Source organism: Chiloscyllium plagiosum, unplaced genomic scaffold (assembly GCF_037043375.1).
Source record: "Chiloscyllium plagiosum isolate Xiang-an unplaced genomic scaffold, Cpla_swu_hap1 HiC_scaffold_7, whole genome shotgun sequence".
Classification (NCBI taxonomy): domain Eukaryota; kingdom Metazoa; phylum Chordata; class Chondrichthyes; order Orectolobiformes; family Hemiscylliidae; genus Chiloscyllium; species Chiloscyllium plagiosum.
Window position 1 is genome coordinate 83,002,555 of NW_028270145.1, and position 27,594 is coordinate 83,030,148.

The 27,594-nt window shown below is 39.5% G+C and overlaps 1 protein-coding gene across 1 annotated transcript in view; it reads right to left on the minus strand.

Annotated features, from left to right (window-relative positions):
• Nucleotides 1-243: 243 nt before the first annotated feature.
• LOC122551722 (uncharacterized) overlaps nucleotides 244-27,594 on the minus strand; it is a 30,437-nt gene continuing 3,086 nt past the window's right edge. Inside the window, exons 2-3 of the mRNA XM_087989227.1 lie at nucleotides 6,802-6,928; nucleotides 244-1,186 (exon numbers count right to left, since the gene is read on the minus strand). Of these exons, the coding sequence (XP_087845353.1) occupies nucleotides 1,146-1,186; nucleotides 6,802-6,928 (168 nt within the window). The 3' untranslated portion in view covers nucleotides 244-1,145. The remainder of the gene's footprint in view (nucleotides 1,187-6,801; nucleotides 6,929-27,594) is intronic.

Genomic DNA, 27,594 nt, shown 5'->3' on the forward strand with positions numbered 1-27,594 from the left:
GGTAGGAAGAAGACCAGAATTGCAGGCAATATTCCAAACGTGGCCTAACCAAGGTCCTGTACAGCTCCTATACTCAATGCTCTGATCAATAAAGGAAAGCTTAAGGACTGCAGAGATCCAAGAAGATAGCTTACCACTATCTTGTCAAGGGCAACTTGGGATGGGCAATAAATACTGGTCAACCCAGTGATGCCCATGTTCCAAAAATGTGATAATGACAGGAAGATCCAGTGGAGACTAAATGCCAGCATAGACTATTGGGCTGAATCATTCATATGCAGGCAGCCAGTGAGGCAAATCAGGTAGTTCTGCATAATACATCTTTCATTAATGTGAATTGGCTGTAATGTATTTGCGTGAATAGGGAACGCTGTTTTTAAAATGTGAACTTTTAAAGTGTGTGTTGAATATAACGTAATAACAGCAACATTTTAAATGTATTTGTAATACGCTGTATTGATTTTTGTACAGTGTGCTGGGTCACAAAGGAACGCAACCATTACTTCCTGGAAGAAATACTTGTAGATGAAGAACCAGGGACGTAAGAAATCTTTGCAGTCAAAGTGGCCAGTGCTATTAATTTGGCTGATAAAGTGACTTACAATATTTGTTACACAATTAAGCTGCCGTGAGTAACTACCTAAAATTTCAAATTGAATTATAGAATAATTACATCACAGATGCTATCAAACCACCTCCAGCAGCAGGTGGCAACTGGAAGGGAGGACACTGAGTAGGGGAACTGGAGAAGTCAAGTTATCTTCTTGGATGATAAAGAATCATTGTCAGAAAGCAACTTCATGGAGAAAGGGAAAGAAAAATAAAAGATTTCCTCAAACAGATGTGAACTATAGGGTTAATTCCATATAAGTATTCCTCGTTGAATCTTAATTTCCCTCTCGTATATTAAGTCGTGATACTAGTGGAATAAAGAATCCCTGCTTCATGATCTTCAGGCCATCTGTATGCTCCTTGTGTTACACAGAGGATGCTCTTCAGCCTGTCATGTCCATGCTGCCTTTCTGCAAGAGCAACTCAGCTGGTAGCACGCCCCACTCCTCTCCATCAAATTCTTTCATCTCAGGTGTTTGTGTTATTCCCCTTTGAAAGACACAATTGGGTCAGACTTCATACAGTAGGATTCCTCAGGGGTCAGTCGGAATGCTTTTCTTGATATCTAGATTTGCTGAAAGAAAGCACACTTTCAAAATTTCCAGATGATACAAAACTTGGAATTATTTTGAATTCTAACCACCACCATGCAAAAAAAGGTATCTCCTCATGATTTCTCTCCACAGATGCTGCCAGACCTGGTGACATTTTCCAGTGATTTGTCTTTGTCTCCTTATGCTTTGCTGGTTCTAGTGTCATTCAACTTATATTGGTGTCCTCTGGTTCCAGAACCTTCTACTAGTGAGATCAGTTCCTCTCTATCCACTCTAAATAGACCCCTCAGGATTTTGAATATGTCGATCAAACATTCTTCTCTCTAAGGAGAGCAACCCTGTCTTTTTTCAATCTGTCTGCATAAATTAAGTCCCTCATTCCTTGAACAATTTATCAATTTTCTGTGCACCCTCTCTAACTCATTCACTTTCATATTCTTCCTCTAGTATTGTGCCCCAAACTGGACACAATATTCCACATGCAGCAACATTTTATAAAGGCTCATCATTGCTTCCTTGCTTTTGTACTCTGTGTCTTTATTTATAAAACCCAGAATGCCCTATGTCTTCTCCCAGTCTGCCCTGCCACCTTCAATGACTTGTATATTTTGACCTCAATTTTTTTCTGTTCGTGGAATTGTATTTTGTATTGCCTTCCTTCATTCGTCCTCCCAGAATATATCACTTTTCTGCATTAAATGTTATCGCCCACAACATTTCTATACCCTTTTGAAGTCTATCACTATCTTTCTCACAGGTCACAACTTCCAAATTGTGTCATTTGCAAATTCTAAAAATTATGCTCTGTCTACATCATTGATATGCATCAAACATATCAGTGATCCCAGTCCTGCCCTAGTGAACCCCACAGTACAGCTCCTTGGAGTCTGAAAAACAACTAATCCCACTATTTCTATTTCCTGTCATTCAACTAACTTTAAATCCATGCTGCAACACATCAATCACATTAACCAAATCAAACCCCATCGTTATCTAATCAGAAATCTCAATCAAGTTAGATAAATACAATTTGCCTTGAATAGACTTGTGCTGACATTCCTTAATTAACTCACAATTCTTCAAATGATTATGAAGTTTGGTACCTGATTATCATTGCTAAAAGCTTACTTGTCACTCAGGTTTAACTGACTGGCCTATAGCTGTTGGGTTTATAGTTATGCCCTTTTTTTAAAACAATAGCGTAAGTGCACAATATTGTGATTGCACATCATTTACATCAAAGAAAAGAGATTCTAAGTGAACAAATGTGGAACCAACTAATTCCAGGATTGCAGTTTATGGTTGCCCATTAGAGGGCAGTACAAATTCTGGCCCAAAGCAGTGACTGTAAGCTTATTGCTAGTGAGACTTGGAAAGGAACAACCCTTTCATTTTCAGAGCCATTCAGCACTTAACCTCATTACATCCTTGGCTGAAACAAGGACAGAAGAGCTGAACTCCAGTTTTGATTTGAGAGTATTGACCTTAACATCAAGTAAGTATTTGACTAAGTGGGGCGTCAAGCAGTCCAAGCAAAACCAGAGTCAATGGGAACTGGAGGAAAGCTACATTAGTTGGTGTCATTTCTGGCACGTAGGAAGATGGTTGTGGTTATTTGATGTCAGCTCCAGGACATCTCTGCACAGCTGAAGATAGTGATTCAATTATCTTTTGAAGATCACAACTGAATCTGCTCCCACCATACATTCTTCAGTGCTTTCTTGATGCTGACTACTCACTCCATTTAAAAAATCCTCATTGAGTACTACTTCTTTTACTAATCATCTTAGACTAGTGACCTCTTGATCTCGATTCTTCCTCCAGTGGTAACTGTTTCTCACTATCTATGGTAGATATTAATCTATAAGCTATTGTTAAGGAGTAAGTTCAAACAGTTTTTGACAGTGTCTTTATAGAGCCTGAGGACAAATAGTATTTGACATGTTAAGTATGTAAAGTGGAAAAAAATCTGCAATGAAAATGTTCTTTTCAATAAATGACAGTGCGAAATATTAAATAATGTTAAATACAGGTTTAGTGCATAAATATCCTGCAGCACATTTCAGTGATGGTAATGTACATGACAGTTACATTAAAACAGGCCAGTTAACTAAATGATATAATGTTTGTAGACAGTGAATGCATGAGGTAAAGTTATGTTACCATACATATTTTTACAACTTTCATTTAATAAAATCCTGAATGAATCTATTTAAGAAATTGCAACCGATAAAAGTTTCTATAGAACTTTATAGCACTGAAGTTTCAACATTTTGAACCAATGTGTCAAGAAAATAAATTCAACTAGGAGCTCAGCCCCTTTGTGAACTATCATTGTTATCTCTTTAAACATTAATTTCATTGTGAGAAACAGTCATATATTTAATGTAACATTAAAAAGTAAACAGAGAACTCACAGGAGTGTCCAGTGCCAATAGCTGGGAAAGAATTATTGGATTCACATTCTAGTCACAATGTTGATCATGTAGGTAACAACATGTAACAACAAATGAGTGCCCATGTGTGAAAAAAGCTGTGTGATTTATATATGCTAATATTATATCTTTTGGACTTTGGATTTTAAAAGGTATCAGGTCAGATACCTTTTGAAGGGATTTAATAATGAACAAGGTCATTTTCTAGTTTGGTCCAAATCATCATTTTAAACCATTTTTCCCAGGATTCAATAACAAGAGGTCACACTTTCAAGGTGAGTGGTGAAAATGTTAAGGGGGAATTCATGTGGCAAGTACTTTACACAGAGGGTGTTAGGTATCTGGAACGCGTTGCCAGCAGAGGTAGTATAGGCAGGCACTGTAGATTCATTTAAGAAAAGACTGGACAGATGCATGAGTAGATGGGGAGCAGAGGGATACAATGCTTAGGAATTGGGCGACAGGTTTCAACAGTAGATTTGGATTGGCTCAGGTTTGGGTGGCCGAAGAGCCTGTCCTGGGCTGTAAATTTTCTTTGTTCTTTGTTTATTAGGTGTCAGAATGTAGGCTTCTGAGACCCTCTGGGGTATTAATGGAAGTTTGTTTATGTTATGGTGGTTTACAACAGCAGAGGGAGAACATTGAAATGCACCCGGTTTAAAATGATCAAGAATTTATTTTGGCTTAGAAAAATCCAGAGATTGGAAACCTTTTGAGCAGTTTGAAGGAGAAACAACTAGATTCAGAAGCAGACTTACTCTCTCTTAGAAAAAAAGGAAACTATTCAAATCAGGAATGCTTGTTAAAAATACGCATTGATTATTTAAAGATTCAACAAGTCTAATGGTAAGGTCCCAGGGAGTGTTGCTGAACAAAGAGACCTTGGAGTGCAGGTTCAAAGCTCCTTGAAAGTGAAGTCGCAGGTAGATAGGATAGTGAAGAAGGTGTTGGTATGCTTTCCCTTATTGGTCAGAGCATTGAATATAAGAGTTTGGAGGTCATGTTGCAGCTGTACAGGGTGTTGGTTAGGCCACTTTTGGAATATTGTGTGCCATTCTGGTCTCCTTCCTATTGGAAGGATGTTGTGAAACTGGTAAGGTTCAGAAAGGATTTAGAAGGATGTTGCCAGGGTTTGAGGACTTGAGCTATAGGGAGAGGCTGAACAGGCTGGGGCTGTTTTCCCTGGAGTGTCAAAGGCTGAGGGGTGTCCTCAGAGAGGTTTATAAAATCATGAGGGGCATGGATAGGATAAATACAGAAAGTCTTTTCCTTGGGGTGTGGGAGTCCAGAACTAGAGGGCATAGGTCTAGGGTGAGACGGAAAAGTCATAAAAGGGACCTGTGGAGCAAATATTTCATGCAGAGGGTGGTGTGTGTATGGAATAAGCTGCCCGAGGATGTGGTGGAGGCTGATATTGTTGCATTAGTTACCAGGCATCTGTATGGGTATATGAATATTAAGGGCTTAGACGGATATGGGCCAAGTGCTCGCAAATGGAACTCTGGTTGGCATGGACAAGTTGGCTGAAGAGTCTGTTTCCATGCTGTACATCTCTATGACTCTATGGCTCTGACTTGTGTGAACACTCCAGGGAAAGGCCTTACAGTTCACAGGACAGCAACTGAGAAAAAAAATGCTGCCGAAGGAAGTCTGGTGATTTTCTGTCATACTTACAGATAGCACACATTGCCACTACAGTGCCACTACACAATGTTTAGCACCATTCACAACTTCTCAGCTATTGAAGCAATTCATGCTCATAAGCAGCAAGACCTATACAACATCATGTTGTGGGCAGATGTCATTGTTTGTGGATGTGATGCTAATCAAGTGGGTTGCTTTATTCTGGATGGTATTAAGCTTCTTGAGTATTTTTGGAGCTGCACTCATCCAGACAAGTGGGGAGTATTCCATCAAATTCTTGAGTTGTGCACTGTGGATGGTTGCCAAGCTTTTGGGAGCCAGGAGGTATGTTGCTCCCTGCAAGGTTCCTAGCTGTGCTCTTGTAGCCATGGTATTTAGATGTTTAGTACAATTCAGTTTCTGTTCAATGACAACACCCATTCAGCACTGGTCTAAATTAATGGTCAAGAGATGATGTTTAGATTCTGTCTTGTCAGAGATGGCCTATTCCTAGAACCTGTGTACTGCAAATATTACTTAACATCAATTAGCCCAAACATGATGTTGTATAGATCTTGCTGCTTATGAGCATGAATTGCTTCAATAGCTGAGAAGTTGTGAATGGTGCTAAACATTGTGTCATCATCAATTAACATTCCCACTTCTGATGTTATGACAGAGGGATGATCATTCATGAAGCTGCTGAAGATAATTGGACAAAACACTCAGAGACTCCTGAAAAGAGTAAATAGATAAAATGAAGAATTTTAAAAATCTAGCAATAAAAAAACAGACTAAGCAATAGTCAGCATTACAGGCTTTCCTATCACTTTTTATGTAATCATCTTTTTATAAATTCCAAACTCCATTTATTCTTTTGTCAAAATCCTCCCCTATTTAATTTTCTGCCATGTTTTCTAGTCCTGTTTTTTGTTTTTTTTTCATTCATGGGACATGGGCATAGCTGGTTGGTCAGCATTTATTATCTGTCCATGATGGCTCCTGAGAAGGTGGTAGTGAGTTGCTTTCTTGCACCGCTGCAATATATGTGCCAAAGATTGATCTCTTTGATGAGACATTTACATGCAGTTAATGTAATTCTTCTGAATTTTCAAAAGGCCTATGCTGAGCTACCCGTTATTAGACTTGAACAGAGAAGACAGAGAATGTGGAGTAGCTTTAAGACAGAAATCAGAGAGTGGAATAAACAATGATTATTCACAAGTTGGGAAGTAATGCTGCCCGAAGTTTGCTGCTAGGACTGCTGATGTTTAATGCTTAATGTCTGGGACTTGAGAATCAAGAACACAATTTTTATTTTTGCAGCTGACATCAAAATGGAAGGGAATAGTCAATACTGAGAAGGACTGAAACCAAATGTAGGAGGACATTAAGAAACGTACAGAATGAGCAAATACATGGCAAGTTAAGATCAACAAAAATAATTATGAGCAGTGCATGCTATAGGCAAAATAAGGAAGTCACTTATCACGTTGAAGATGCAAGTCTAACTGAGGTGAAGAAACACTTTCCTTCCTTTTTTCTTTCCTTTCTTCTTTTCTTTTTTCTTTTCTTACCTTTTTCCTTTTTTCTTTTTTTCTTTCTTCCATCTTTCCATTCCATTATAATCACATTTTTTGGCATGATGTTTTGACTAAGCTTTGCTGTGTCCATGACATTGTGCTCAGGAGGAAGCAAACTGCACTAGAAAATAATAAGTACGTCCTCTTCATATAACATACAGAGACAGTTTATCTGAAATGTGAAAAATGTATTTCCCAGTATAATAACTGTCCAATATATATTACTATGTAATAATTATGGAGTATTCATTGTGAAGTGCTGGTACTTTGAGTCTATTCCCAAAATATTAATCAAATTAAGACTTCCTTTCACGTGATTTCAATGGGTATTAAACATGACCAGAATATAGCCCCTGGGATACAAAATAATTGCTTTATAATGTGCTCCAAATGTATTATAATGGATAGTGGAAAGATTATCATTTGAGAACTGTTAGTTCATCCCAACAAATTGCTAATTGTTTTCTTTGGGTTAAATTTTTTCACTTTGCATTAATACTGTAGCAAATTAAATCATAGGTTCAATAGGAAAAATCTTGGAAATTTTGAGTTGGAAATAAAGAGATAATGGACATGCACAGTAGTGTACTCAGTATCCAAAAATGAAAAGTTAACATTTCTTATTGGTGGGTTTTGATGAAAAATCTCACCTGGAACACAAACTGAACTTTCCCTCCAAGAAACTGCTTGGCTGGTTTATTTCCTATATCTTTATGCCATAGGATAAATATTTAGTTGTTATTTGTTGCAGTGAAAGAAAAGAACCATATCAAACCTGCAGGACTCTGGCAAATGTATATATTCTTAGATGGCAAATGATTAAGCTCCACAGCTTCTTTTGAATTGGGTTAATAATCCAGGAAGGACTTCCATTCAAAGTTTTTTTGAAAAATAGGTAACTACTTCTAAAGGAAGAAAAACATTTTATTTATATAATGTCTTATTGTATTATTGGATTCTCAAAACACAAATACATTTTGGAAGAAATAACTGCACACCTGTAGATCCTTTCATGACTGTAAGGCATTGCAAAGCATCATACATCCATGAGGTAATAGTTATAAGCACTGTTATGTGGATTAATGCAATAGCTGATTTTTTTCACAGTGAGGCCCTGCCAACAGTCAATGATCAATATAATCTCCACTTAGCCACATTACTCCATTGAATAATGAGTCAGTGTCTTCATCAGAATGATAAGAGAATCATGTAAAAATAGATAACTTTTATTTGATGTATGCCAATAAAAAATCACAATTCATGTTTTTGAAAATGATGGCACATTCCACAAAAAGGTACATCTATTTATCACTCTTTTAAAGACCCCAAACCCAAATTATGTAAAGGTTGAAATAAAACATGTATTTGTGGAAGAAATGTTAATTAACTAGATGAATTTACATAGTCACTTAGCTTGTGACCATGAGTACTATTTAGAAATAGAGGGGAGATGGTAATGATGTTTGACTTGTGTTCAGGGGCTTGAGGCCCACACTAATACTGTAGGGCCATGAGTTTAAATTTTGCCATGACCGTTGATGAAATTTAAATTCAGTTAGTAATTCTGGAATATAAAGCTGGTCTCAGTGATAGTGACATGAATCTATCACCAATTAACATGAAAAACCATGTGATGCTGTAATGTTACAATAAAATGCAACCAATCATGGATCTAATCTGTCTGTCTTCTATCTGCTTTTATCTTTCAGGATAATTTTGCTTTGTTCCCAACGTCGTTTGTGCTAAACTTAATTTGCTTTTGCAATTCTTTAGCATATTATCAATGTGGGAATTTTCATGAGTCATGATTCTGGTGTGAGTTCTGAGGCAGCAATAGTTGTCATGGAGATTGGACAGAATAACAGCTGCAAGACCCTTTTGAATTCTCGCCCTTCTTTATAGACAGCGCTGACCAATCTTTGAGACCTGACAGCTGCTCCAAAAATCCAAATGACAGAGTAAACTTTTTTTTTTGAAAGAATACCTGAAGATTAAACATTTTGCCCCCCAACCCTCACATCTGCCTCCTCACGCCCTCCCCAACTCTCTCAAAAGCAATTTTCAAGCCTTGAAATGGAGTCACAGTTAGAAAGAGACTGTGAAGCTTGATATATTTTGCAGAACCATCTGAGATGCCTTAAGTAGTTTCACTGCCAATAATTCTTCTTCTTAACATCAGTCTGTACTTCAAGTAGACAACAATATCCCCATGTAGTCTTTGACAGCAGAGAGGTGTCGAATGGAATAACTTTATGACAAGGATTGCTTGTCCTCAAGAAGAGTTTTTAAAAACTTCTCCAGCTGTATTGAGGCAGGCAACAGCCAAATGGAGCTAAATGAATGGGAATGTTTCCAGCACTACTGACGTGTATTCCTCCATGCTGCTGGGAGTTGGTGAGGAACGGTATTCCCACCTAGTCAGGCCCACATGATCATGAATTGTAAAATAGAAACTGCGTTTACAGGGATAGAAATAGTTGTCAATAGTTGTCATTGTTCAAGTCCCACCTGTTCCAGAAATATGTCATAACATGTTTGGACTGCTTGATTAAAATATCTAGAAACCAGAGTACAGTAAAATACAGTATAATTGAAGACTACCTGCTTAGGACCATGGGAAAAATAGACCATTTGCCTTCTGTAGCCATTCAATTAGATCATGGTTGCTCAGTACCTCATATTCCTTTGTTGTCATTATCGAACATAATGATAATTACCAGCGTCCATGCAATCAAGGGAGAAACAAAAGGGCAAGTTATAAGTACAGAGAAAATAAACAGATTGGGCTAAATCATTGAGTCATACAGCACAGAATAGGTCCATCAAGTATATGCTGATCTATCTACTCATATTTCGCTTACCAGCACTTAGCTCATAACCTTAAATGTTCTGACATTTCACGTCAAGTGCCATCTGGATGCCTGGATCTGGATACCTGGGTGCGCAGTAGTTTTTAAAAAATTCATTTGAGGCATATGCGCATCACTGGCTAGTCAGCATTTATTGCTCATTCCTGGTTACTACCTTCTGAAGGGAGGGTCAATAAATGCTGGCCAGCCAGCAATGCTCAGATCTCACATATGAATGAAAACATCTTTAAAAGGTCACTGTGCATACAAACAAGCTTTGGCAATCTGTTACTGCCCTTCAGTGGCAAGGTAATCAAACAACAGCTACAAAGCCATGCTGATACATTCTCACATATGCAACCCCATACTCTCACTTTAAACCACCAGGCCACACAGTTTGCCAGTCCTTAGCTACATTCGGTATAAACAATCTCTCTACATCACCATGATTCTGTCCCCAGTCTCCACTGTAGACCGAATCTTCTCATCATCCAGGAGGGGCGCATCATGTACAGGCAAGCAATTGGACAATCTGCCCAGTTATAAGAAGGATATTACTAAGCTGGAGAGGATCAGAAGAGATTTACCAGGATGTTGCTGGGTATGGAAGTCTTGAGTTATAAAGAAAGGCTGATACTTTTTTCACTGGAGCATAGGAGTTTGAGAGATGACCTTATAGACATTTATAAAATAATGATGGATATAGATAGAGTTAATGGTAGTTGTCATTTTCCTACGATAGGGGATTTCAAGATGAGGGGCACATATTGAAGGTGAGAGGAGAGAGATTTTAAAAACGCATGAGGGGCAAATTTTTTACGCAAAGGGTGGTTCATGTGTGGAATGAACTTCCTGAGGAGGTGGTGAATGTGGATACAATTACAACATTTAAAAGACATTTGGATGAGTACAAGAGTTGGAAAGGTTTGAAGGGTATGGGCCAGGAACAGGCAGTTGGGATTAGTTTATTTTGGGATTATGTAAGCATGAACTGGTTGGACCAAAGGTCTGTTTCCATGCAAATGCTTTTATTGACAGCCAGTAAAAATAAACAAAAACAAAATAAAGAGAGGCTGAAGTTCACCTCCACATTTGAAAACCAAATAATGGCAAAATGACTAACGATGATTTTACATTTCATGACGGTCGGCTGCGTCAAGCTCTTATTTACTGGAAGCAGATGTCAATGAAGTCTGTCATGCACAAGGTGACCTTCCTACTTCCCATTGTCCTAGTCTCCCTCCTCCTTATTGAAAAACTGCTATTTCCCCAGATCCTCAGCATCAATCCCATCACTTCAGTTGTGCAGAGCACAATGCTCCAAGATGACATGGTACACTCTATCTGGACTAGACGGACTACACTCTATCTTCGGACAAATCCAAGCAGCAGTACTATTGTCTGCTTGATCATAGCCCTAGTCATCTGTGCTCCACATCAGTCATGGAGGTTTTAATAGTTTTATGACCCATGGTTACAGTGAGTTGCTGTTGTCCCCAGTAACCAATCCTGTTTGGAACTTGGATCCTCAAACACATGAGGCACATGGTATGAAAATGCCAGTGTTGGATTGGGATGAACCAGGTAACTGCACCAGGTACATGAGAGAGCTCCAGGATGTAAGAACTCTGGCAGCTGCCAAGGTAACAGACACAAACTACCAAGAAAAGGTAACGGTGATCACTGGACATTAATTGAGTGGAACCTGTTTTTATGGATGAATTCCACAAACGTTGGGATACAGTAGCAAGGTTTGTGAAGGTTTGTAGCTCAGGTTGAGGTTTAGGGTGTAGGTTTGCTCGCTGAGCTGTAGGTTTGATATCCAGACGTTTCATTACCTGGCTAGGTAACACCATCAGTGGCGACCTCCAAGTGAAGCGAAGCTGTTGTCTCCTGCTTTCTATTTATATGTTTGTCCTGGATGGGGTTTGTGATGATGTTGGGATACAGTGCCCTCAGTGCTATGTGTGCAGTTTATGGCACCCTGTACCCATGGGAGCCCATATATAATTCTGTATCCTACTGCAGTACTGACTTCATTATCAGAAAACAAAAAGAACTGCTATGATCGTACACTGATGGCATCAGTCACTGTTCTGATTCATTTGTGGGTGTTTGACTGAGACATCCCACACAGATCACCCGTGAAAAGGAGCCAACCACATAAAGATCACCTTCACAGCCACCGGGAGAGGAAAATTGCACACTCCTGTAGCCCTAAGGTCCTGCTCCCACTTTTTTCAATGCTGCTCCTCGTGCATCCAGAGGAAGTAGAGTTGACGGTGCAGATTTTGGTCTTTCCATGGACCCCACACATCCTGAAGTCACTTGATACCACACTGGACTGTCCATGTTCTGTCTTACCACCTCCACCCACCCCAACTAGCCCATTTCCATCTATCCTCCCTATGTGGACATCCATTACACTGAATTTCACCTCCAAATGTACTTCATGCCCTCTGAACCCTGGCATTACATCTTCACGGTGCCACCCTGATCCTCAGCAGGAAGTTATGGTGGTGGTCACTGCCAATAACACAATCTACTGTAGTCTGTCATGCCCTCTAATACTAACATTCTATGACATCATATCTTGGGTTGTCCTTGCCTCCACCTCAACATGTGCCTCTGCTTCCTCTCTGATACAGCCTTGACTCCACCTTCACCCACTTTTGGCAGTTAACCTCCATTTGCCCTATAGTCATCCTTTCCCCCTCCTCAAAGATCAATGCATAGATTCCCAAGGACTGTATTCTTTCTGGACATTGACTGACTTTGGTGAGCAGCCCCTAGACATGACTGACCAATTCCCTGACTGCTGTCATTGCAGCTCTTAACTGATGATATGTAACTCCCTTCCCAGCTAGTACTGGAACTATGGGACTGACTGGGCACCCACTTTCTGGACAGCTCGCTAGACATACCCCTTGCCCATGACTGGGCAGATGGTTAACTGTAGATAAGCCCCTGGACAGATGATGTCAGGATGGGCTGACAGATCTTGGCCCCACCCCTTTGACTGTGCTGAGGACCACCTTTTTCTGATATGGGTATTTAGTTGAATAATTAGATTAGATTAGATTCCCTACAGTGAGGAAACAGGCCCTTCAGCCCAACAAGTCCACCACCGACCCTCCGAAGAGTAACCCACCCAGACCCATTTCCCTCTGACTAATGCACCTAACACTATGGACGATTTAGTATGGCCAATTCACCTAACCTGGACTGTGGGAGGAAACCAGAGCACCCGGAGGAAACCCATGCAGACACGGGGAGAATGTGCAAACTCCACACAGACAGTCACCCGAGGCTGGAATTGAACCTGGGACCCTGGTGCTGTGAGGCAAGCAGTGCTAACCACTGAGCCACAGTGCCGCATAAAGGTGTGGTGTGTTCACCGTGCAGGCAGTTGGCACAATCAGTGGGCTTTCGATTAAAGGATGACTCTTATTCTGATCCTGAATGACAAGCAGCTTGTCTGTGTGTCTATACTGATAGCCTTTGGCCCAGGCTAGAACACCAACATGCTAATGGGTATACCAAGGCAAGGCATTGACATTGCCAGTAGATGCTGAATGAACAAGTGCTAAGAGAACAAATGGGAGTCTTGAGATGCAATCTGGTCCAATCGGTGCGCTGGGTGCCTGTCACAATCTTTCACTTAAATCTTGCTATTTAAAAAGGAAAAATAAAACAAAAATTGCTGCAACAGTTTTCTATACATTGTTTAAAACTGAAATCTTCAATTATGTCTTACACATATTGTAACATTCACGAAGGTAGAAGAACCCACCTTGCCTCACTATCAGTTTCCAATGTACAGTTCAATTCTATTGATTTCCTCAACTATTGATAAATCCAAGATTCAGTCACAAAAGCAGTGTAAAACCATTATAAAAATGAAAAGAATTACATGCTGACACTTGAAGAAGTGATATGTAAATCAATATTTTGACCATAATGCTGAATCACCAATTTTAAGCATGTGCTCTGTGAAAGGTTGGCGAATACAGGCCAGATCAATTGCCCCAAAGAAATTGGAGGAAAAACCACTATCAGCATTGCACAGACACTGACCTGAAACCATCTTTATTGAGTTGGTGAGGCATCCTGCCCAGTCTCCCAAAATAAAGTGGATGGATTTCCTGTGAACACTGAAAAGGATTTGGAATAGAAATTGAGGTAGTTCATACAAGTTATAAAAAGGAACTGGGGAAAACCAGTTATAGCTAAGCTACATTTTCAATCTAAATTGTTCAAACTGCATTTTATGTTCTGTTGTGATCAGCATTTGAATCATAATAAGATGAATGACCAAGACCAGGCAGATGTTGATTTTTTTTCCCTTATAAATTAAGACTTTATGAAATGCACTTCTTCTGCTTTGACATTCTGCTTTATTTATGATGTGACAATCAGTCTCTAAGTAAAATTACATTGGATTTACAATTCTGTACCAGTGTTGCTTTTTGGAATCCAGAATCAACTAACCAGTGCCCTCAAGTGGCTGAAAAACAGATCTACAGTATTGTTTTTGTAGTTTGGGATCACTTGTGTAGTTGAATTTGTTCCTCCAATTCACAGTGCAATTATTGTACTATGATATCATGTTACTTTTTGAAATATTAAAGCAAAGACTATTCAAAGGTTAGCAAGGTTTCTGGTAAACAGTTTCCTTTAATCATTATCACCAAAAATAAAACTCATTCACCATCTATCCACTATCTGTTCTACTTTGAAATGGACTACATACCTTTGTTTCTCAATTTATACTTTCATTTGGGAAAATATGATTGAATTAAGGCAATAATAAAATGTGCATTATTCTTTGAATACAGCTATCATTAGAGAATTTTTTTAAACAGGCAAAATGTGTTGTTTTTTTCCTTTTCTACATACATTATTCATTAAGGATTATTTTCTAATCCTTATTTTTTCTCATTTGAGGGTAGAAAGCAAATTTAATCCCTATCCATTCAAAAACAGGTATAAATGTAGAATGCTTTGAAAATGCATCAAATTATTGAGGCCACGTCAGCTCAGTTGGTAGGGACGCCAGATTAGTTTATTTGGTAGAACATGTGTCCTTAATTGCAGGGTCGTGGGTTCTAGGCAGAGTCTATTTAGGGTTAGTACTGCTGCCTTACAGTGCCAGAGACCCAAGTTCAATACCACCCTCAGGTAACTGTCTGTGCGGTGTTTATACATTCTCCCCGTGTCTGCATGGATGTCCTCCTCACGGCGCTACAGTTTCCTAACATAGTCCAAAGATATGCAGATTGGGTGGATTGGCCATGCTAAATTGCCCATAATGTCCAGGCATGTGTAGGTTAAGTGGATTAGCTATGGGCAGTGCAGGGTTATAGGGTAGGGGGTGGTGGGTCTGTGTAGGATGCTCTTTGGATGTTCTGTGTGGATACGATGGGGCAATTGGCCTACTTCCACACTGTAGGAATGCTATCATTCTATAACTGCTACTTTGTGGCCTTGCACAAAGACAGCATGCATAGTTATCAACCAGGTTTGGGTTTATTCTTTGTGGCCTCTATATTTAGCCAGCCAGATCAGGTATCAAAAGTGAATATAATATATACTCAAGTAAGCATAAAGGGAGACACTTGAAATTAAATATCAATGAGGGAAATTATAATAACTACTTCAAATGTTGGGCAATAGAAAGAAAAAACCTACCACTGCCCTGTGGCAGTGCCTCAGCAAGGATGAGTATTCAGTGGTCAGTTGAGACTTCATTAAGTATCATCAAACAGATGAAAAGTGTTCAAAGTAGGTAGGCTGTCAAAATTGGTGCTAGGTGCTACCAATGCATTTAACATATCATGTCCTATTATTTTTTAAAAGTGCACTGAAGCATATAGGAATTATGTGTCATTATATCAATGATTATTCTCCAATGTGATTCTTAGACTGGAGGGGAAGCATAAATGAAATCCTGCTTCAAACAGTGATTCGTACTGTGATCAACAGTCAGGAGCATTAAAGACTGAATTCTGCAGATATCTCCCAAGATACAACAGCCCAGAGATGCCTTAAGTGGGAAGCATTTATTACTTGGCATCGTTTTCATTCCAACTTCTATTGATTCAGCCAAAAATAACAAAACTGCCCTTTGTGGAAAAGAATTTACTTGAATGTCAAACAGGAAGTTGTGGTCTCTGATTTGAGGGCAATATCTTTACAACTTGCACATTTTCAAATAAGGTTGAAATTTTCACGCAACAGCTTTGCCTTCACAGTAAAATGATGAGTACATTTGTATTTAGCCAGCCAAAGAAAACTGAGAAAAGATCATCCCTTAAGTCAATTTGACAACAGATGCATTGTGCATGAGAAAATCTTACTTGATGAAAATTAAAAATTTACAATAACGTAGCATTTCACAAACACTATTAACTGGAAATGAATTATAACTTGTCATCACTGACACTGATGTGCAAATTATCATTATCATCCACAGGAAACAATTGTTATTTGTCAATGTTAGAATAAATCTGATCCATGGAAGATGAAATGTTACAATAAATTTATGCACAATGTGACCAATGGTGTCTCACAAGGATCTGTGTGAGGGCCCCAATTATTCACATTATTTATTAATGACTTGGGTAATGTTGTAGAAAGTCAGATATCCAAATTTGCTGATAACACAAAGTTAGCTGGGTACTTTCGGTGTAAATGATCACATAAAATTACAAAGGGATATTGGTGGACTAGCTGAAACAATGGCAGATGGAGTAAAATGTAAGCAAGTGTGAGGTTATGCATTTTGGATTGATAAGGATAGATCTTTCTGGATGGTTAGTCAATACAGTAAATATCCAATGAGTATTAGGGGTTCAGGTGCATAGATCTTTGAAATGCCATGAACAGATGTAGAAAATAATCAAGACAGCTAATGGAATGCTGGTCTTTATATCAAGAGGATTGGAGTAAAGGTTGCAGAAGTTATGCTGCAGTTACACCAAACCCTGATAAGACCCTACTTGGAGTATTGTGAGCAGATCTGGACACCACACCTTGGGAAGGATATGTTGCCCTTGTCGAGAGTACAACATTGGTTTACAAGAATGGTACCTGGACTTCAAAGCTTAAATTATGAGGTGATATTATACAAGTTAGGCCTGTTTTCACATGAATTTCGAAGGTTAAAGAGTGATCTGATCAAAACCTTCAAGATATTAACAGGAAAATGCAGGAAAGATGAGGATAAGCTATTTCCGCTGGTTGGGGATTCTAGAGCTAGGGGGCACAGTCTAAAGGTTAGGGCTAGAGCATTCACAGGAGATGTTAGGAAGCACTTCTACACATACAGAAGGTAGAGATTTGGAATTGTCTTCTACAAATGGTAGTGAATGCTAGTTCAATTATTAAATTTAAATCTGAGATACATAATGTTTTTGCTAAGCAAATGTATTAAGGAATGTGGGCCAAAGGCAGCTATATGGAGTTAGGCCATAGATCAGACATGATCTCATTTTATAGATGAGCAGACTCAAGGGGCTGAATGGTCTTTTCCTGTCCAGACTAAGCTATGTTTCAACGTTATTGAAGTTGGATTAAATTACGTTTATAAAATGTGTGCTGACTATTTTATATTTTTAGCTAAGTCAAAGTAGTACCAAGTTTCGTTTGAAGGAATTCCCAGTGTGAGGTCTTGCAGATTTTTCTTGCCATATCTTATCAAACTTGGCTTATTAACCATCCACCCCTCCTTATGGCATCCATCATGTCTGGTTCCAGCTTCATTTTGCCATGTGTTATTGCTCGAATAACCCGCCACTCAGTGGATATTCTGGAAGTCACTGACATCCCTTGCATCTATCTTTGAAAGGCTGCCATGCACCTGGACAAGCACTGATGGTCCAGAGCTGCCCTGCATGGTCCCTGACGTTTACGTCAGACCTGGCAGATAGTGGGAAATTGGTGCCGTACTTTGCAAGCATGGTCCTTGAGCTCCTGATTAACCGGGTGATGCTGAGGTGGAATTTCCTCTTGCCCTTTCACCTCCTCCTTATTCACTATCCCATGGCCTTAACAGTCTTTCCAGGTGAAGCAGCACTTCACCTATACCTCCTCCAATCTAGTATATTGCATTTGCTGCATTCATTGTGGCTTACTCTACATTGGAGAAACCAAATGCAGACTGGGTGACCGCTTTACAGAATAGCTCTGCTCCTTTAAACATGACCCCGACCTTCCTATAACCAGTCATCTTACCGCAGCTTCCTGCTCATATGCCCACTTGTCCATCACAGTGCAGACTGGAGGAAGAGCATCTCATCTTCAGACTAGGCACTTCTGGACTTAATATTGAGTTCAACACCATTAGAATAGGAGCCCACTCCCGTTCTTTCCCTTTCTTTTCATTTTATTTGTTGCATTCTCCGCCACATGACCTCTCACTGCTACCCCCACTCGAGTGGATTTATCTATTCTTTCATGTCTGGCAGTTAGACACACCATTATTCTTCCATTCTCACATTCTGATCACTTAATCTGCACTATTAGCAGCTTCTCTCCCCTGGCACTCCATCGCTCCACTATTGCATAAATGCTGTCCTCTTCACACTTGATTTCAGCTCTGATGAAGAATCACCTGAATTCAAAATGTTGACTGGCTTTCTCTCCATGGATGCTGCCTGACCCACTGTGATTTCCAGTGCTCTAAACAGTAAGACATGACAGAAATAATGCGAACCTTGTTTTCATGTCTCTGCACTCTCCCAGTATAAGTGGCACCATCTTCTCTTTGACCCCTTACACCCTCTGCTACTTTACACACCTCCCACTACCAAGTCACCATGCTCCACCACTCTAGTAGCTACAAAATGTTTACTCACTCACTATACTCAGCCCAACACTAACGCTGCACCTTCTGTGTTGCCCACTCACGAGCTGAGGACACTTCCTCATCTACACCAAAAGTAAAAGCTTTTCACTTTTCTCTTGCTCTGGGAGAAAAACAGTCCCAATAAGGCAGAAAGAGTCAAGATGGTTAGTGTGCTCTCCAACATTCAGCTCCTCAACACTAAAGTGGACAGGTACCTGTCTCAGAATGCCCCAGGTAGCTGTCTGTCAGTTTCCAAATTAAGTCCCTGGTCTGAATCAGAAGCTGCCCTTGACTTACTATGCCAGATCCTCCAAGTGAAAGCTATTCCCCCTGTCTTGATTGAGGTCTACTAATGACAAGACAAGCTTTCTTCCTTTTGTGTGTGCTCTAAACAGTAAGGCAAGACAGAAATAATATGAGCCTTGTTATCTCTGAGTATGGGATCAAAGTGCAAAATTGCAATGCATCAATGTTGTGACCATCCAGGTAGGCTTAAAGTGAGGGAGAGCTATAAGAGCAAGTAAACAGGCTGAATATGCAGATCTGATCCAATCTATGAGCTGGATGTTTGTCCCGAGTGCACAGTGTCCTTGCTGAAGCACTGTAGTAATAGATGCTGGTGTATCCTAAAGTGCAACATTGAAATGTAGAAGCATCCCTAAAATGGATTGGAGATATGACATGTGGGTTCTTAAAGGCTGCCACCTAGTGGATGCTATGTCTGTTGCTGTTGGGTATGTGTGAATTAAGCCCATGGAGCATGCCTTAAAAACATGGAATTTCTTTGGACCAGGCAGTGTGTTGAATTTGCCAGATCCCCACTCTGGTTTTTATGTCAAATTTCCTTGACTTCCAGATTGTTTGGCAATTTTGGAAAGAAAGCAAGTGAATATTAATGAGATGACTTGGACCATCAGCAAGGCAGTTAACAAGCTTTAGTCACCATTAATCAGACTGCCTAACAAAAAATTCACCACATCACTTGTGAAAAACATAAATGATGAAGCGAGATACTCCTGACACTAGGCCAAACTTCTTGTCTGATTCTGTCAGAAATTTCGGCATAATCCTTAGTCACTCAGGCCTCAGTAAGATTCAGTATTACGTCTAGCAAATAACTAGTGTACATTGTCTCAAACTATAGAGCCTACTTATTAATGTACAATAGGCACAGTAGAACACAAAAATCTACTAAACTCCAGGGTAGCAGTGAGGGACTGCAGAACTCTTAGGTGGACACAAAAGGTGTCCACTTGGCAGCACTCATGGAGATTCCTCCCATCACTTCAATGATGATCAAGATTAGACGGATAGGGTGGTAATTGTCCAGTTTGGATTTGTCCTGCTTACTGTGGACAGGATATAACTGGGCAATTTTTCACATTCTTGGGTAGATGCCAGTGTTGTAACTGTACTGGAACAACTTGGCAAGGGATGCTGCGTGTACTAGAGCATACGTCTTCAGTGCTATTGCCAAAATGTTGTCAGGGTCCATAGCCTTTCCAGCATCCAGTGCCTCCAGACATTTCTTGATCTCATGTGGAGTGAGTTCAGTTGGCAGAAGACTGGTATCTACAATACTGGGGCCTTTCGAAGACACCAATATGGAAATGTTGAGTGCAATTGAAAAGAAATTCCACTCAATCCTGTCAGATTTATGCCCATGTGAATTACTTCCTACAAGACTAAGATGGAATTGATGGATGCGATCACCAATTCGTTTTAACCCAACCAACCTTAATAATTTTATTGTTTAGTATTTCAAAAGGATATTTATCCATATTTACTCATCCATCTTAGAGATTTTATTTAAACAGGTCATATGTCTAGGGTCTTTAAAATGTGACTTCAGAGATAATGGATGCATTGATTGGAAACTCCTGAAATTCTGGAAATGTCCCCACAATTGGAAACCTTTAAATATAGGTTCAAGAGAGTAATGGGACAGAAACAGGAAATTACGGACTAGTTAGCCTAATGCCTATCATTATAAATAAACTAGAAGGAGTTAGTAGCCATACTATTAGGCTGAGTCAAAATGGTCTTATGAAAAGGATTTGGAGATGCCGGTGTTGGACTGGGGTGTACAAAGTTAAAATTCACACAACACCAGGTTATAGTCCAACAGGTTTAATTGGAAGCACACTGGCTTTCGGAGCATCGCTCCTTCTTCAGGCGACGCTCCGAAAGCTAGTGTGCTTCCAATTAAACCTGTTGGACTATAACCTGCTGTTGTGTGATTTTTAACTTATGAAAAGGAAATCAAGTTGAACAAATTTGTCAGAGTTATTTGAGGTTGTTAGGCAAGGTGGATAAAGAGGAACAAGTAGATATAGCGTATTTAGATTTCCAACATGTATTTAATAAGATGTCACATAAAGATTCCACAGCACCAGGAATCTGGGTTTGATTCCTGCCTCGAGCGATTGTCTGTATGAAGTTTGCACATTGTCCCTGTGTCTGTGTGAGTTTCCTCCAGACGTTCCGGTTTTCTCCCACAATCCAGAGATGTGCAGTTTAGGTGAATTGGCCATGCTAAATTGCCCATCGTGTTCAGGGATGTGTAGGTTAGGTGCATTAGGCAAATATAGGATCAGGGAATGGTTCTGTGTGGGCTACTGTTCGGAGGGTTGGTATGGACTTGTTGGGCTGAAAGGCCTGTTTCCACACTGTAGGGAACCTAATTCTAATTCTAATTAAGAACCAATGGTATTGTGGGTGGTATATTAGCATACATAGAAGACTGGCTAATTGAAAGGAAACAAAGAGGTTGATAAATGATACATATTCAAATTGGCGAACAATAACCAGTGGTGTGCCGCAGGGATCAGTGCTGGGGCTTCAACTACTTAGAATCCATATTAATAACTTGGATGAAGGGACTGATTACATTGTAGCCAAGTTTGCTGATGATAAGATTGATAAAGTAAACTGCATTTATTTCAATGCAAGAGGCCTAACAGGGAAGACCGAGGAACTCAGGGCATGGTTAGGAATATGAGATTGGGATATCAGAGCAATTCCGGAGACATGGCTCAGGGATGGACAGGACTGGCAGCTTAATGTTCCAAGATACAAATGTTATAGGAAGGATAGAAAGGAGGGGCAAGTGAGGAGGGGGAGTGGCATTTTTGATAAGAGATAACATTATGGCTATACTTGAGGAGGATATTCTTGGGAATATATACAAAAAATTATTTGAATGAAACTGAGAAGTACGAAAGGGATGATCACCTTATTGGGCTTGTACTATAGACCCCCTAATAGTCAACTGGAAATTGAGAAACAAATTTGTAAGGAGATATCAGTTATCTGTAAGAATAATAAGGTAGTTATGGTATGGGATTTTAATTTTCCAAACATAAACTGGGACTGTCATAGTGTTAAGGGTTTAGATGGAGAGGAATTTGTTAAGAATGTACAAGAAACATTTCTGATTCAAAATGTGGATGTAACTACTAGAGAAGGTGCAAAACATGGAAGATATAGACTATGGGGAAATAGATGGTGACATCTTGAAAATGTCCATATTACAGAGGAGGTGGTGCTGGATGTCTTAAAATGCATTAAGGAGGATAAATCCCCATGTCCTGATCAAGTGTACCCCGGGACTCTGTGGGAAACTAGCGAAGTGATTTTTGGGCCTTTTGCTGAGATATTTGTAACATCGATAGTCACAGACGAGGTATCGAAGACTGGACATTAGTTAATGTGAAGCCACTAGTTAAGAAAGGTGGTAAGGAAAAGCCAGTGAATTATGGACTGGTGAACCTGAAATCGGTAGGCAATTGGTGGAGGGAATCCTGAGGGACAGGACATACATGTATTTGGAAAGGCAAGGACTGGTTAAGGATATTCAACATGGTTTTGTGTGTGGAGAATCATGTCTCACAAACTTGACTGAGGTTTCTGAAGAGGTGATGAAGAGGATTGATGAAGGAAGAATAGTGGGCGTGATCTATATGCACTTCAGTAAGGCATTCAACAAGGTTCCTCATGTTAGACTGGTTAACAAGGTTATATCACATGGAATACAGGGAGAACTAGCCATTTTGACACAGAACTGGCTCAAATGGTGACAGAGAATGGTGGTGGAGGGTTGTTTTTCAGACTGGAGGCCTGTGACTAGTAGTGTGCCGCAAGGATCAATGATGGGTCCACTGCTTTTCGTCATTTATATAAATGATTTGGATATGAACGTTGAAGGTATAGTTAGAAAGTTTGCAGATGACACCAAAATTGGAGGTGTAGTGGACAGTGAAGAAGGTTACCTCAGAGTGCAATGGAATCTTGATCAGACGGGCCAATGGGCCAAGAACTGGCAGATCGGGTTTATTTTAGATGAATGTTAGGTGCTGCATTTTGCAAAGGCAAATCAGGGCAGGACTTATACACTTAATGGTAAGGTCCTGGGGAGTGTTGCTGAACAAAAAGACCTTGCAGTGCAGGTTCATAGTTCCTTGAAAGTGGAGTCGTAGGTAGATGGGATAGTGAAGAAGGCATTTGATGGGCTTGTCTTTATTGGTCAGAGCATTGAGTATAGGAGTTGGGAGGTCACGTTGCGGCTGTGGTTAGGCTACTTTTGGAATATTCTCTGCAATTCTGGTCTTCCTATAGAAAGGATGTTGTGAAAGTTGAAAGGGTTCAAAAAAGATTTACAAGTATGTTGCCAGGGTTTCAGCTATTAGGAGAGGCTGAATAAACTGGGTCTGTTTTGCTTGGAGCATCGGAGGCTGAGAGGTGACATTATAGAGGTTTATAAAATTATGAGGGGCATGCATAGAGTAAATATACAAAACCTCTTCCCTGGGGTGGGGGAATCCAGAACTAGAGGGCATAGGTTTAGGGTGAGAGGAGAAAAGTTTAAAAGGGACCAAAAGGACAACATTTTCACGCAGAGGGTGGTGCGTGTATTGAATGAGCTGCCAGAGGAAGTGGTGGAGGCTGGTTCAATTGCAACATTTAAAAAGCAGGTCATGTGTTGGCAAATGGGACTAGATTAAGCTAGGATATTTGGTCAACATAAATGAGTGGGACTGAAGGATCTGTTTCAGTGCTATACATCTCTATGGTTCTAAGAACATAGGTAAGAAGCAAATTGTGAAGAGGATGCTTCGAGTCAGTAAGGGGACATAGACAGGTTAAGTGAGTGGGCAAAGTTTTGGCAGATAGAGTATAAAATGTCAAGTTATGGAGTTGCAGAAGGAAGAGAAAAGCAGAATATTATTTAAATGGAGAGCTACTACAGAATTCTACATGCAAATGATTATGGGTGTCCTTGTCTATGAATTGCCAAAAGTTAGCATGCAGAAACAAAATGTGACTATGATGACCAAAAGACTGTTGGTCATTATTGCAAGGAAATGGATTATATCAGTAGGGAAATTTGCTATAACTAGAGCACATTAGTGAGAGTAAACACAGAGTACAGTTTGGGGTAGCGTGGTGGTGCAGTGGTTAGCATTACTGTCTCATAGCACTAGGGTCCCAGGTTCAATTCCAGCCTTGAACAAGTGTGTGTGGAGTTTACACATTCTCCCTGTGTCTGTGTGGGTTTCCTCCCACAGTCACAAAGATATGCAGGTTAGGTGAATTGGCCATGTTAAATTGCCCATAGTGTTAGGTGCATTAGTCAGAGGGGGGGTTGCTCTTCGGAGGGTTGGTGTGGACTTTTTGGGCCGAAGGGCCTGTTTCCACATTGTGGGTAATCTAATCTAATTCTGGTCACTTTATCTAAAAGGGCCATACTTGTGTTGGAAACCATGCTGCAAAGGTTCACTTGCCTAATTCCTGGGATAAGGCATTTGTGTCCGAAGGAAATGTTGTGCATATTGGACCTATGTTTATTTACATTTATGAGAATGAGAGGCAATCTTATTGAATCATAAAAGATTCTACTTTATGGGGTAGGCATTGAGGGGAAGTGAGACCTCACAGCCTCATTTTAGTATTTAAATGATAACCCAATGTCCTGCAAGTGTCTTGGTCATCTACCCCTGATATAACTGGAAGTGGGTGAGTGCAAGGTAGGCTTGACTTTTGTTTCATATTTCTTGCATTTTAACCTCTTACACAATACAAGCCCTTCTACTTTTGCAAATTAAAATTCAACTGCTTTGTGTAAATGTTAAACAAATTGTGAACTTGTGAATGGCTTTGACTTCTCCGTCTGATGACAGATCATAGTGCTACAATCATTATGTATGACAATATAAGTTAGAATGTAACTTAATGCAGGCTTTCATGATAATGTGGCAACATGCATCTCTAGAGAGACTTGAAAAATGAGTTTATTCATTTTGGTTCTACTCACAGCGATAATACAGGCCCTGTAGCCATGGAGAAATCCTTTGCAACACAGTAATGATATACAATTCCACCCCTGTGCCTTTCTCATAGTTTAAGTTTTCAATACATTTCAGTGAGCAAAGACCTTGAATTTAGGCTAAGACATTTGACTTTACCAGCACTTCCCTTTCACCAAATACTTGCAAAACATCAAATCAGGAGATGCGTGCTGAAGTGGATATGAAGTGTTGTGGCCAAAACACAATTGTGGAAAGTGCTTATCACTGTGTATTTCATATGTACTAACAATAACTCAATTTAATAGTTCCTTTAAATTATTTATCCAAAAAAATTAAACAGATTTTTATTTATATATACCTATTAATCTCAGAAAATCGACTTAAGCAGTTTTCCTGTGAAGTCTACCAATTCACACAATGTATAGCTTCTGCCTAAGAACCTGGCATTAGCCAATATTCATTGTCCTAACAAGGAACCACTCCTGTGACTTATAAAATCCTATGTAACATATGAGGTGTGCAAATTATGAAGTGCATTGAGAACATTTTAATCTGTTGAGGGTAGGATGATGGCAGAACTGTTGTCCCTGTCAATCAACATGTTTAAAATACACTCGATCAAGCATTTCGCTGTCATTAAGATGCATTAAATAATCAAATACATTTGTGAGCCAGTGTTACAGCTCTAGATAAAAAGCAATAATTAAAACTGTGTAATACTGCCGAATGCATCTGCAGACAAATATCCTGTCATTCTACAAAATGAACCTTTAATTACATCTTCTTCGCGAATTTCAAGAAGGTAGTAATCAGTTGCATGAATATTAAAAGAGATATTATTTAAGGTACGTACTTTGGCATGCTGTGAAGGAGAGGGAAAATAACATTTTCAGTAAAAATGTAATAATTAGAATAACCATTGTATTTAAATAATCTCATTAAACACATTAATTGTTATGGCGTCAGTGTAATATTATAAACTCCTTCCTAACTGCATTGTTATCTACCTTCAACAAATAAACTGCAGAGGTTCAAGAAGGCAGCTCACCACTACCTTCTCAAAGGCAACGAGGGATGGGAAATAAATGCTGGCTAAGCCAGTGACATCCACATCTGATGAGTGAATAAAATAAATAATGTAAACTAAAACTTAACAGAAGGCAATAACTCAACAGCACTGAGTTAGGGTAATTGGCAAGGGTTGGTGGAGTTCATTCTCTGAAGGATATTGAAGGTAGGAAACCTCATTAACTTTAAAAAGAAACATCTGGATATCCAGTTGAGGTGCCAAAATCTACAAATCTACACGGATGTAGAGTTGAAAAGTGGGATCAGGCTGGTGAGGTCCATTTTGGCTGGTACAAATATGATGAGCTAAATGGCCTCTTATGCTGTAAATTTTCTATGTTTCCAACACAACACATGAAAATAATTAAAATGTAAGTCAGTCTAAATAAAAGTCTTTTATTTGCATAATTTTAAATAAGTAAAATTTTAAGAAAATAACCTTATCTTTAGAGGAAGACTGCATGCTAATTTTCTTTTATACAAATGCACATATAAATTTAACCAGACTCTTTAAAACACATTTTCCTGAGAAATATAATATTCTCAACATAAAACTGTGTGAAAAACAAATCTAGGTGACTTGTGCATAAAAGTGAAACTTGTTCCATCAGTACATTATAAAGGTAGAACTTGTTTAGTCTGTGCACATAATATGGCCAAATGTTATCCAGACCATGATTCTGGACCAATTAATGCTGGGTCCAAAAAAATACTGTGGGTGTTGGAAATCTGAAAAAGAAACAGGAAATGCTGGAAATACTGAGCAGACCAAGCAGCATCTGTGAAGAAAGAAACATAATTAATTTATGAGGTTGATTTTTTTTTTAGTACTGGAAATTATTCATGGTGCCAACACATTTTAACCAGGTATAGAGGCAGGGAAATAGGGACAGTGTATCTGAAATTATGGTGTTGTACACTGTGTTGAATCCAAAAAGCTATAAAGTGCCCAATCAAAAGATGCAATCTCATTCCTTCTACTTACATTAAACTTAATTGCAACAGTATGTTAGGCTGAGGACAGAGGGGTCAGAGTGGAAGAGGGTCAATGTATTAAATGCTCGATGAACATGAGGGTCACTCTTTTGGTTGGAATGGAGGCATTTCACAAAGCCAACCTATATTTAGCTTCTCCACTGTAGAAGAGATCACACCGAGAGTGTGGACACAAAACCGAAAGAACAAGTAAATTGCTGTTTCACCTGGAAAGAGTATTTAGAGCCTTGGAGTTTTGGAGAGGGAGATGTCTTGAACAGCTGTTTCGACTCTTAGACCTGCATAGAAAGTGTCATAGGAAAGGGAGGGGTGTTTCAGTTTACTGAGGAGTGGACCAGGATATCACAGAGAGAACGGTTCCTTCAGAATGCTGAAAGTGGATCTGAGTGGAAGATATGTTTGATGGTAGCAGCATACTGGAGCATGGAGAAAATAATGAAGGATAACTTGTTGAATAGATACAGATGGTGTGAAAGGTATGGATCAAGTGAACCCTATCATGCTTCTTTGAGAGAGAGGAAGGATTAGAGTGAGAGTGTGAGAAATAAAACAGACAAAGTTGAGGACTCAAATGAGGAATCCATGATTTAAGAAAAATGAAGATATATCAGTAACAAAATGGTATTGTCCAATGATGGGAATTGGGAGAATGAGGCAGGCTCCTTACCGGAGGAGGACAGGAGGAAGTGTTTTCAAGGTGAATGGAAGATAATAGATT